This window comes from Megalops cyprinoides, chromosome 13 (genome assembly GCF_013368585.1).
Source record: "Megalops cyprinoides isolate fMegCyp1 chromosome 13, fMegCyp1.pri, whole genome shotgun sequence".
In the NCBI taxonomy this organism is placed as follows: Eukaryota; Metazoa; Chordata; class Actinopteri; order Elopiformes; family Megalopidae; genus Megalops; species Megalops cyprinoides.
The window spans coordinates 24,584,004-24,596,320 of NC_050595.1; the positions used below are offsets into that span (position 1 = coordinate 24,584,004).

A 12,317-nucleotide genomic window follows, 5' to 3' on the forward strand; every position below is an offset into this window, starting at 1 on the left:
GAGGTCACGCTGACCGGCTGACCTGGGGGACACTCCTCCGGAGCCCACTGGCACTCGGTGACATCCACTGCCCACGTGTCCACGGCCATGTCATTTTCGGAGAGTGGCAGCTTAGTACAGAGAGAGATGCTCTCCCCAGCACAGGTGACACCAGCTGCTCCCGAACAGCCTTAATCTTTTCAGGGCCCCATGACCGGATAAAATAACCTCTCTAACCTCTCACAAGTTAGGAAAGCGTGGTTGTCCCTTTGAAGTGCAGCAAAAAAAGAGGTGTCTCTCCGGACACACCTTCTTCTCAACAATCGCACTGAAACAATGACCTGCAAACTGTCAGGTCCTCTCCCGGCACACAAAAAATGGCGTAGCATGGTCAACTGATAGTATCCTGCTGAAAAATCAGTACTGCCAGCATGTCCTTTCGCTGGCAGAGACATACGCAGACCTACAGCGTTTGTGTCAAGTCATGTGCAATACTGGCGTAATGTTCACAGTTTCCCCAGCTCCCTTAGGTTAGCTTCAGCAGGTGGGAGGAGGGTGTGGGTTTGTGTGTGTGTGTGTGTGTGTGTGTGTGAGGGAGCTTCTTAACAACTGTGTCTTAGCAACCTACCAACAGTGTCACCATTTAATTAATAAACAGTGGCACCATATAGTTCACAACCTGGTCAAGCTCTTACATGTACATTGGGGATACACATTCTGCTGTTTGAAATAAGCTGCTGTTTTCACTGAATTTGTAATTCTTTTGATATGCTTTGACTGGGGGAGCACATATAACAAGCCATTAAGAAAATTTATACATACTGTCATATGACTAGAAAAACATTATGGGGGCATTTTCAAGTGAGTAACCATTTAAAAGCAAAGCAATAGGTTTCTACTTTTATGCAGGGAAGCACTCATAAATAAAATAATATTTGTTCACAACTATTCTGTAAGCATTTGAAAGGCATGCATACAGTCAGACTTAACAAATGTTAAATATTACAAATGTGCCAAAACTGCTGAACCTCTGGGCTGTGGAGAAGGGTTCAGTGTCTGATGGTCTGATATAATTACTTGATATTAGTTTTGATACACTTATCTTGGTATAAGTGAGGCCATGTTGTTTCATGAGCTCCAATGAGCTGTTTAGACCATGTCCCAGACAGTACTGTATGCTTCATTGGCCACCCAGCACCCACATTTAGGTGGGACAAAGACATATTTCCATTCAGTAGTGACACAATACATCTCCACCCAACCCCCAGTTTCTGAGCCAAGAGAATGAAAAGGTCTCTTTGCAAGGTGTCTCAAACCTAGCTCTGATGTTATGGCTTTGCAATTATGCTCCTTCACTAACTCACACCACATTCCAGTGCAAGGGCTAATTCTGTTTCATTTAAAATAAAAAGCACAGTCAATTAGAATATATTGAGACAAACCAAAAAAAGAGCCCTCCCAGATTTGAGATCGTTCCATTCTCTGCCACTGGAGGTCACTCTCAGTCTTATAAGGTCCACATATAATCGGCTGTAAAATGAGTCAAAGCTGGAATAGAGAACATGATGCAAGAGACCCTGATATAAGAGGCAAATGAAATCCTGAATTCTTTCAACACCTTTAATTTACAGACTGATAAAATGTCCTAAAATCGGTAGTCAACACTACAAAGATTCCCAGTGCTTCTCCTCTTTTTCATTCATACGGACACGAGAGGCCAGGAGTGAGAGGAATCTCTGCACTTTGAGCGTCACATCCTGGCCATTCTTACACATCCTCAGTTACCCGCGCATGCACACCTGTGCCAGAGAAGGCTTCCCCCCTAGAGCCAGAGCCAGGCAGTGCATTGTGGCCTTGATTAAATAAAGCTCTTTGGATTTTATCCCTCTGAATTTCCGGACCCAAATAGAAAATATGAGGATTACACACACTGAGGAGGCATTTATTAAAATTCAGTGCTGAAAAGACTGTTGTGATCATGCGCACACCACTTATTTCTATGAATGAGACTAAGAAAGCAATATTTGATGATACCCACATTGCTATCTAATACAGCTGCATCCACCAACTGGAATATTGCACCTTGTCAACATATGATGATATCACAGTCTTCACCAGATCCCAAAATCCCAGTGGTTAGTACATTTTCTGTGGTTGAACACTGAATCAAAATCTTTGCTGGTTGTGATCACAAACAGATCTGTGGGGTTAATGTGCCTCAGCTTGTCTGCTCTAGTATTAAGGTATGGTTCATACCCTTGTTTGAGTAGCCATTGCCTTAATGTCAAAGTTTAAGCCATTTTAAGGGTTGGCATCTTCACTGCCCTCTTGCTTTATGATTGGAATTGTGTGTCCCTGTCCCTTACTGATGCAGCACTAGACAAATTAATGTCAGGTATTTCAAATGCCCAGTCAATATCTGTAAAGAAAATTAATTGTGCGGCAAATACAACTCAAACATTTGACATGACACGTAGTGGTCATTGAAAACCCCCTGGTTCAACCTTTTTGCCTTCAACCTAGAGAGGAAATGCGTGTCAGTGATAGTGATCTCACTCAGAGCTTGCATTGGGACAAAGGGAGGACTTCAGGACATGTGGTGTGTTAATGAGTAGCTGCTGTTTCCATGCAGTAAAAAGTCAGCAGAACGCATCATCTTTTCCTGGAATGCCGCGATACAAATTTCCCACTCGAGGTGAGCGCCTGCGTGACGTTTTTACAGCACGCAGATACGGAGTGATATCAGAGTGATATCGCCGCAGGTTCATTGTACCGCTACCATCACTTCGAGCCACAGTGATCAAATGTAATAAAACTTGGAAATGCTTACCAAGATTCTTTTTGTGCTGCCACTGACACGACTCCTCTCTTAAAATGGGTGCTGAGTTTGGCTCATTTACAATTAAGGCTCGCCTCGATGAGCAGCCGAGATAAGAGATAAGAGCACATCTCAAACGCACATCTTTTATCACTCATTTAGATAATTCTTCTTTTTTTTTTTAATTTGCGCCATGCTTCTTTGCACTCTGGGGACTTACATTTGACTTTGCTGTATTTCCAAACCAGTGCTGCCAGAGCAACAAAGCGGTGCCAAGTGGTGCCAAGCAGTGCTGGAAAAGAATAAAGCGGTTTCATGTAGTTTCAGGTGTTCCCACTTGCCAACAGTTTTCTAGTGGAGCCACAGTCCACCAGGTAGAATGTGACTGGAGGCACCATCTAAGAACCTCGGAAAGTTCCAGCTGAAACTGAATAAACTGGTTTAAACTCACTTACAATATGAGACATATCTCCAAGCAAACTATGATAAAGGAATAATATAAATGGCATTCAGATGGAATTGATCAAAGGACACCTTCAGAAGAAATAAGCACGTACGATGATTTACATCAAAATGTGCAACTTACTTTTGGATTATCATTTGAATGGTATTTATATGTAAAACACAGCGAGGAATTCTCGTGGATTTTGGGGGTGTGACCTCACGTCCGCAGCGAGACTAGTTATTAGCCAGTCTAGTGGGACGGCGTGCCCTCGACCCCGGCGATGGTGAAGCTCCTCTGCGGAGCACAGATCGCATTCTTGTGCAGCGCCTGTGGCAGCGGTTTGGCTCTGGCGGAATGCACAGGCCTCCTCTGCGCAAATACCACAGCGAGAGGAAGTGGAGTACCCTGGCCGCACTAGGAGCCTTTCCAAATGCCAGCCTGAGCTCCCGCCCCTGCTCCAGCACCCGGGGGCGGCCAAATAAAATGAATCACTTTTCTTGTCTGTAATGAAACCATTGGCATAGGTACAGCTTCTTCCCCCCTCAGTTCATTTACTCACAGATCCACAAAGGATCATTCAAATACGCTCTTCAGCTACATGTACATTTCTATATATGTATTTAATATACAAAAATCACATGTATAAAATGGCATAGTGGAAACAACAAATATGATACCTAGCCATGAATGCACACAGATCTGCTGGAAGCGTGCAGGCTGGAGATAATGGAGACCCTCTCCCTCCGGTGCAGTATCAGTGTGGTATCAGAGAGCTCCCCTGCCCCCCGCTGCTGGACTGAGACAGTGCTGACGTCAGCCGCCAAGGGGTCAGCCATCCTCTCTAAATAATAATGCCGCCGTATAGAGCACAGAGCACTTAGCCAGTTTCTCCCTCGGTGCCTTTATGCAACGGTTAACTTTATGAGAAAGGGAGAACGCAAATGCCTTCTGCTACCTCCCAGAAAAGAAATAGTAGAGCAGGCCATGAGCATTTTATATTTTATTAGATTAAATGATATACAGTACAAAATGTATACAGTATTATACCCTTAATATGTTTCACAATTCCCCCTGCATAAAATAATTCTAATTTTAATCTATTTAGCTCGTGCCAGATAACTGTATCTATAAGATACACTAGATTAAAATTTTCTCATACAATACTTGAATGACAAAAAAAGACAATAGTACCTTTGTAACATTAAAAAGTCTTCTATTAATTTTTGGTGGACACGGTTTCAGATAAAGAGTTCAACACATTAAAATTACATATATTTTACTGTAAAAGTTGCATTGCAATCTGCCCATATTTTACAAGATTTTCAATCCATATGTATTTATTAATAAAGTATGTACCACAAATGCCATAATACAGATATTTCTACATGGTTTTTTACATTTATATAAAAAAGAATCTGGATTACATTCTGCCCTAGATAAATTCTTGCAGTTTGAATCTGAACAGGTTTTCCCTTACAAACCTGTCACAACAAAAACGTGTAGACAATGCACTTAAAATTGCTTATTTTATACAAGGCAACTTTCATAATTCATAATAAATACTATACCCCTCTATACAGTGATTGTACAAGTTGATAGCCACTGTGTATACTAATATGAACATATAAACTTGTAAAAAAAAGGGAAAAAAAGAAAAAAGGTGTTAAAATCACTGTGGTTCTTCATGATTGCACCTGCTCATTTCAGGACTGCATTCCATAAAAACAGTTTACTGTAACTTCCTTTGCCTGTTATGGAGTCCAGGGGACTGAGCTCAGTGTCCTATGTTTTCTACTTGATCATGCAGTGCATGACAACACAAACGAATGATAAGTGAAAAAAAAACACACGCACAGACGAAATATCCACATGAGTTAGCCGCGACGGGAACTGAGATGATCTTCCAGTGGCAATGGATGCGCTTCCTCCTGCTCCTGCTCCCCCCGCCCTGCTCGCACCCTCGCCACTGGGCTCACAGCATCAAGCGCATAGAATGCCTCTGTTCTTTGGTACTGCCTCCTGGCTGAACTGAACCCTCGGGGGGGTCATCTTGGGGTAGTGTAACTTTGTCGGGTGTGTAATCATTCCGCTTCAGATCTGAAAAAAAAGGGGCACATGAGAAAATGTTTTACTGAACAGGGCCACTGACAGCGACAAAACTTTGGAAATTACTTAGACACAAAACAAAAATTGGGGACTGTATGTTTAGATGCTCTAAACTGGTGCTTCATAATTGCACCCGCTTGCTTCTTGCTTTCTTGTACGCAGCACGCAACAGGACTGTATGCAATAAAGCTTCCAGCTATGTCTTCATCTGTTACAAAGGAAATCCCAAATGATAACATGGAAAGTTCTACATTTGTCAGTCACATTGCATAATGAATCGCACATCAAACGCCAAAAGCACTGCCCTCCTGAATTCCACCCAGTAAGACCTGGTGTATCTGTGAAACCAAGGGGAAAAACAAAACAAAAGCTCATACCAGGAAGTTTGAGCTTCCGGCAGCAGGAATTACAGTGGTGTTTAGCGCGGAAGTTTCTTATTGCATCGTCTCCCAGGTTAGCTGGCCCAAAAATCATGTCATACGATCTGCAAAAAGAAACAGCCAGTTAGTTGGCAGTAGTCGGGCCGAGTTGTCAGACGCATTTCTATTTCATTCATAGTGGAATAAAACACAAGAACAGGCCTGTTCACAGAGGCAAACTGTCCAGCAAGCAGAATATGAGGAGAGCCTGTGCAGCCAGCAGTCCCTCTGGAGACTGAAACAGAAATATCACTTGTACACTCTGAGGCAGGAGTACTCACCCCTTTTCACCACTTTTTATCACAGACGGATCCGTCAGAATCTCACCAACGCCTACAGACAAAAGAGCAGGGATTCAGTAGTGTCATATGGTCCTGAAGTCAATGTAAAGCATTTACATTTACATTTATTCATTTGGCAGACGCTTTTATCCAAAGCGACTTACATAGGTTACAGTTCTTTACAATGTTATCTATTTATACAGCTGGATATTTACTGAGGCAATTGTGGGTTATGTACCTTGCCCAAGGGTACAGCAGCAGTGTCCCAGCGGGGATTGAACTGGCAACCTTTCGGTTACGAGTCCTGCTCCTTAACCATTATGCTACACTGCTGCCCACATTTAGAAATGTGTCTTTATTTTGAACTGCCAAAATACCTTGCAAGTCCAGCACCAGAAGCTCTCCTCTTGTGTACTCGTATGACCAGTGGCTGAAGGCCAGCATGGTTTCCTCGAGGAGGTTTGTGGGTACAATTTCATCTCCGTTGTTGTTGTTGAACTTCCTGAACTCTCCGGTGATGCACTCCTCAATGGCGAACCACTGACCAGCCGAGTGGCAGTAGAGCAGAAACACCTCAAGAAACCTTCAAACAGAAAAAAAAGTCCATTTAAAAAAGATGTTTTTTCAGATGGGCGATGTTAGGTAATACATGCTGAAGAAGCGAAAGGAACAGCAGGTTGCACCACACGTTACCTGGGCGAATAAGGAATTGTCTTCGGCCTCATCTGGTTGAAGGCAAAAGTCAGCTTCTGAGCAGCCCTTTGCTGCTGAATTTCCTGTGGGGGGGAAAACATTCACAGGGTTACACAACATTACTAATGCTGTGCAAGTCACATGTCTGACACAAGGAAATCAAACTCCAATATGAGACTGAGCTTTGATGTGATGCACTGTATTTTTGGGCAACAAGTATGACACAGTGGAAGGGAGCAGGGCTTGTAACCCAATGATTCAATTCCCAGGTGGGGGCCTGCTCTTGTCCCTTGGCCACGGTACTGGCCTCAGTAAAGACCCAGCTGTATAAATGGATAATATCCATTTAAAAAAACTGTCTAAGCTGCTCTGGATAAAAATGTCTGGTAACTAAATGCACTGAGTATGCTTTCTCTCACGGCCTGCTTGTCGCTGAATGGTGTTTGTATGTTACTTGCTTGCCTTCCCTCCCTGTGGCAGTCCACTTATGCGTCCCAGACTGGCCTCCTCACTGCACCCTGATAAGGCCGCATGGCCACTGTATGCGGTGTGTAGGGCAGGCACTGTGGCCGCCTGCCACTGCCTACACTGTTTGGGTGATCAGTATCAACTGCACAACTGCACAAATCTCTCGTGGTTCCGTTCCAGATAAAGTGGATGCTTTGATTTTAGACAGTAGATTGCCCAGGATGATACCAATATGGACAATTACGCATCACTACATGTGGAAAAAAAAAAAAACACAAACTGGAAAGGACATTCCGTGAATAAATATAGGAAAGGGAAGGAAGGGAGGAATTAGATGGTATTTATGGAATTATGGAAACCAATTTCCCCCCCTCTAAAAGGAAACACATGGCAAATCCATTGATTATTATTCCTGTGTACAGTACCTAAACTGTTGGGAAATGGGGAAAAATAAGAAGGAAATTATAATTATAATTATTAATTATAAGAATAACTCAGTATCATGCTCAGCCACACAGGTCTGGACACACACACACACACACACACACACACACACACACACACACACACACACACACACACACACACACACACACTCCCCCCCCTCTGTGACCCACACTCCTGTGATGTCAGGCAGTCCGGGGCCGTCGCGCTCCTTACCCTGAGACAGAGATGCAGCACAGTGTCTTCTTTGTAGATGCTCTGCCAGGTGTTGACCACCTCTGGCAGGAAGGACTTGACGATGTACAGGTGTCCCGGCTTGAGGATGTCGTACTCGGACCAGGTGCAGAGGACCTTGAGGGCCCGGCGCAGGCCCCCGCCCATCTCCTCCTTGCTGAGGAACTCGATCTTGGCGCACAGCCCCCGCTGGGACCAGGAGGACATGCTGTTGTTGATGGTGTTGGGGGAGCTCTCCTCCAGGCGGTACACGGTGACCGGCTCTCCTGCAGGGGGAGCCAGAGAGCAAAGGGTGGGTGGGGACACACGAGCAATCCGAGCCGGGAACAGAGAGGGGGAGGGTGGGTGGAGCGTCTTACCTCTCGGGGGCACTGGGGTGAATGGAATGCTCTGGGACAACCGCATGAGATTATTACGCTCCACAGCTAGTGCACAGAGGAACAGAAGAGGGTTTTTTTTAAACACTTCCAAGAAAGGATAACAAGAGTGAACCTGTTTAAATTCTTTCATAGCAACAGCAGATTTTTTTTTCCTTACAAATAATATTTCTAGGAAAAGTTAACAAGAACAAACGAGTCTCAAATGCTATGTTGCTCCTGCACGAACTGAGCAGTACTTAACTCACCTGAATATTGATAGCTTATATCCATAGGCTTGAACGGTGAACCAATGGCTGCAGGGCAACAAAAAGTAACATTATTCCTTGGGCTGGGTCCTCTTTTCCTGACCTGTTCAGAGCAATGTGCCACACCAACTAAGATCATGACTGCGTGTACCCACAGGGGGGCGCACTTTGCCTCAGGACACCTTGCCACAGTCGGTCCAGCTTTAAACACAGAGAATTACACTGCCTCAGGACACATGGAGAAAACAGAAGACAGGTTGACTCACAGTCTTTCCTGGCCCCCAGGTGTGCGTGTCTGGACGTGTACAGGCATGCTGCAGCTGTTAAGGGTGGATCAACAAACAGTGAGTAAATTACACCACTCAGAATAAGCTTGGTGTGTCCCGATTGGCTGATCATCGCTCTTGCAGCTAAGACTGACTGAGACACAGCATCTACCCTGGACTTGTTTTCACCATGGCTAGAGGCAGGGTTGGTCACAGCCACCTGACCCTCAGGTCCTGATGAGGACAGAATCACAGGCTAAACACAGCATAATACTGACGCTGACGACAGGCTCTCTCAATCAACCAATCAGCATTTTAACAGTTGTTTAAGCACTGCACGGAGAACACCTCCCTAAGGGAAAATCTAAAAAAAACAAAACCCTGAGCCAACAGGAAAGAAGTGGGGAATAATTTTGATTCCAGTGGACAGTAGGCATGAGAAACGCCCGAACGCCAACAACATGACGCATTACAGCACATCTGAGATTTGACAAAAAACCCCAAAGATTTGCAGTGCATTTTAAATAAATGCGCCCTTAAAACAGTGTGTCAGCAGGAACTCAGAAATACAGCACTTAAGTGCAGTCTACGATTTAAGAAAACAAATGAGACTAAAAGGTAGATAGGCGAGCCTTTCAAGTGAAATGTGACAGGCTTGTTGTTGTGTTCAACAGCTCACAGGGGACAGGCCCATCACCAGGAAACAGTGAGAGCAGAGCTGTCTCCAGGGCTCATTATGTAAGAGGAACGCACTCCCCTTGATTTCTCTGTCAAACAGACAACCGCAACACCCGCTCCCAGCTCATACGCACTCAGCTGAAGCATCATCCAAATACAGTTTCAACAGCGATGAAACATCCTACCGTTTAAGGCATCTTCTCCTGGGTTTCTGCAGACAGAAGAGAACGTTTACAATTAAACCACCTTTAAACATTTATGCAAATAAACACACTTCATTGCATTTACCTACCAAAGAATAAAAAAAGAATTGTGAAAAGCAATTAAGCTAATTTTAAGAACAAATCAAATGCACATTACAGAAAATCAGTCTTGTCAGAGTCTATTTGCTATGGCTATTTTACAGCAGGGCAGACAGTGGAGCACAGCTCGTGACTGTTAATTCACAAATTAGGCCTCAAAGGCCTTTCAAAGTCACAGCTTGCCTTGCATCTCAAATGCCTTTATGACCCTGAAGCAGTGGCAAGAGGCAAAAATTCACATTTTCCTAGAGAGGAGAAAGCTGCAAATCAAAGATCCCTCTGATTTGAAAATATCAAGAGGCCGCACATCAAGCCAAATGCTTTGATGGCTTTGCTCTGAATGGCCGATTGTTTTCCGTCACCATGGAAACCCTAATATAGGCTTGGCAAGGGTCCCCGGCTGCCTTGTGTAAATTCTTTGATTTGAGAAAAGAAAGGGAGGGGGGGAAAAAAGGAAGAAAGAAAGCAGCCCGATCCTGAGAGGGGAATGTGAACCCTGGTCGGGGGCCAGGTGACAGGAACTGCTTGCGTACACAGAGAGCTCCAGCAGCAGAAAAGACTTTATCAGGCCTCTCGCTCCGACTCCACACAAGGCAATTGTCTAACAATAAAACCCCAAACTGGCTTCACCTGACCCCGGTGAATCATTAACACAAGGTCTGTCTTTGATGTCGTCTTTGGAATACTTACAGACTGCTGGCTTGTGACAACTTGCCCTGTACCCTTTCCTGTGCATTAGGAAAAAAAAACAACAGTCAATTTCAGTTTAACTGGGTAGTTAATTCCAAACAGAGCAGACTAATTACGTGGTGCATGATGGGAACTGGTGCGGAGTGTTTGTCGAGGGCATGGGCCCTGTGTCACTGGGGTCTGATGATGCGCCTCCCGCAGATGGCGCAGGGCAGCTGTAGCCGTGTGCGCAGACTCACCAGCATCTGTGCAGCCCGCAGGTCCTCGTGGAAGCGGATGTCTTCGGCCGAAACCAGACTCCGCTCTCGTTTGCTTAGTGCTTCATCCACGCAGGAGAGGCACAAATGATAGATGACACCAAATCAAAACCATCATGATAAAGCAAAAATACAAAAAAAAAAACAAAAAACCCCCCCAAAAAATTTTTGAACTTAATTAAAGATGCACTTTTCCCAGACATTTCTGCACGGCGGTCTCTTGCAGCTCTGAAAGAAGGTCACTGAGGTAAACTAGACTCACTTGTTTCAGGATGGAGCGTGGCCGGGTTCCTGTCGAACTCAGTGAAGCCAGCGTATGAATTGACTGTCCTCAAATGACCTTCAGGGTGAGCCTTGGGGACAAAAAAAAAAAAGAACAGAGACAACATAAAAAAGCAATTTACCCACAGTTCTGTCTGCTCTTTGTGCTGCCAATGCATTGTGATTTTCTGGGCTGTTCTGTATAGCCCTTTGAGAGGTTTCTTTACGGTATAGCTTACATGTAGCTTTGTTTAACACACAAGAAGAGCAGAAAGGCCAGCTATACTTTATGTGGTGCATACAATCAGGCCTTCCCTGTAACACCTGCATTCAGGTGTCTAGTCAGGTTGCACAAGTTAACTTGTGGTAGGGCTTGAATGGTGTTATGCTCACACTCACTGGTCTGGGAATGTTACTAGCCTGGTCTGACATGGTTGCTCATTTATCACGAATGCATACACTTGTGTTGTATTGTGCTGGAAGTCGCTGTGGATAAGAGCGTCTGCTAAATGCATGTAATGTATCCACACCGCAATTACTCCTAACAGTCCTGGTCATTTCAATTACATCCTTAAAAATACAGTAAATTTTAGTGCAATGAGTGAGGCTGACCGTTTCTTTGTCCTTCCTAGTTGGACTAAGCCCTCCAGCAATGACATCTTTTGGGAAGGATCGCTGGAGCTCAGAGTCGTCTTTGTGACCTTCAGTGTGAAGAAAAGTGAGTCAGTACATGGGAATAGACACATTGCAAAAGACAGCGGCGCACCATTGTATTCAAACATTAAGACACACATTAGGCAAAACAGTGTCTGGTAATCACTTGTCAGATCCCAGATCAGGTGTTCTATACAGTCATGAGACAGGAATGCCAATGCTTCCACCTTTTACACGTGAAATCCACCACCCAGAACACACATAGCTGCAAAGCTCTTGCAGTTAATCACAATACCTTATTACACCTTTTCACCAGTTATTTTTAATGAAAAACAACAACAAGTGAGGGCCAGTTAGTGAGAGATACTGTTGCTAATCCACACAACTCTAGAGTTCATTGTTGAGGGGACCGCATTTTTTACATTTTAAAGTACAGGCTTAAGTGGCTGTAGAAGAATAGTGAGATCATGCTTTGAAAAACAAAACTGGCTTTGCTTTAGGGACAGTATGAACAGACAATGTGGCTATGGTCCTTCAAATTTCCACTTAAAGTTAATAAAAAGAAAATAATTACATGTGATATGAGAAAGAGCAGGATTTAGACCACATTATTACAATGTAGAGTCGATAATATTCAGTACGCGTTGCTTAGCAATTCAAAAATACAACACAATATAGTCTACTGCTTTCAACATAA

General features: G+C 44.1%; 1 protein-coding gene across 1 annotated transcript in view; it reads right to left on the bottom strand.

The window, feature by feature from the left end:
- Positions 1–4,492: 4,492 nt before the first annotated feature.
- LOC118787645 (transient receptor potential cation channel subfamily M member 7-like) overlaps positions 4,493–12,317 on the bottom strand; it is a 39,120-nt gene continuing 31,295 nt past the window's right edge. Inside the window, exons 27-40 of the mRNA XM_036543177.1 lie at positions 11,579–11,667; positions 10,968–11,058; positions 10,688–10,767; positions 10,449–10,486; positions 9,642–9,667; positions 8,779–8,832; positions 8,513–8,560; positions 8,247–8,312; positions 7,870–8,153; positions 6,742–6,824; positions 6,426–6,631; positions 6,049–6,100; positions 5,726–5,832; positions 4,493–5,339 (exon numbers count right to left, since the gene is read on the bottom strand). Of these exons, the coding sequence (XP_036399070.1) occupies positions 5,215–5,339; positions 5,726–5,832; positions 6,049–6,100; positions 6,426–6,631; positions 6,742–6,824; positions 7,870–8,153; positions 8,247–8,312; positions 8,513–8,560; positions 8,779–8,832; positions 9,642–9,667; positions 10,449–10,486; positions 10,688–10,767; positions 10,968–11,058; positions 11,579–11,667 (1,349 nt within the window). The 3' untranslated portion in view covers positions 4,493–5,214. The remainder of the gene's footprint in view (positions 5,340–5,725; positions 5,833–6,048; positions 6,101–6,425; positions 6,632–6,741; positions 6,825–7,869; positions 8,154–8,246; positions 8,313–8,512; positions 8,561–8,778; positions 8,833–9,641; positions 9,668–10,448; positions 10,487–10,687; positions 10,768–10,967; positions 11,059–11,578; positions 11,668–12,317) is intronic.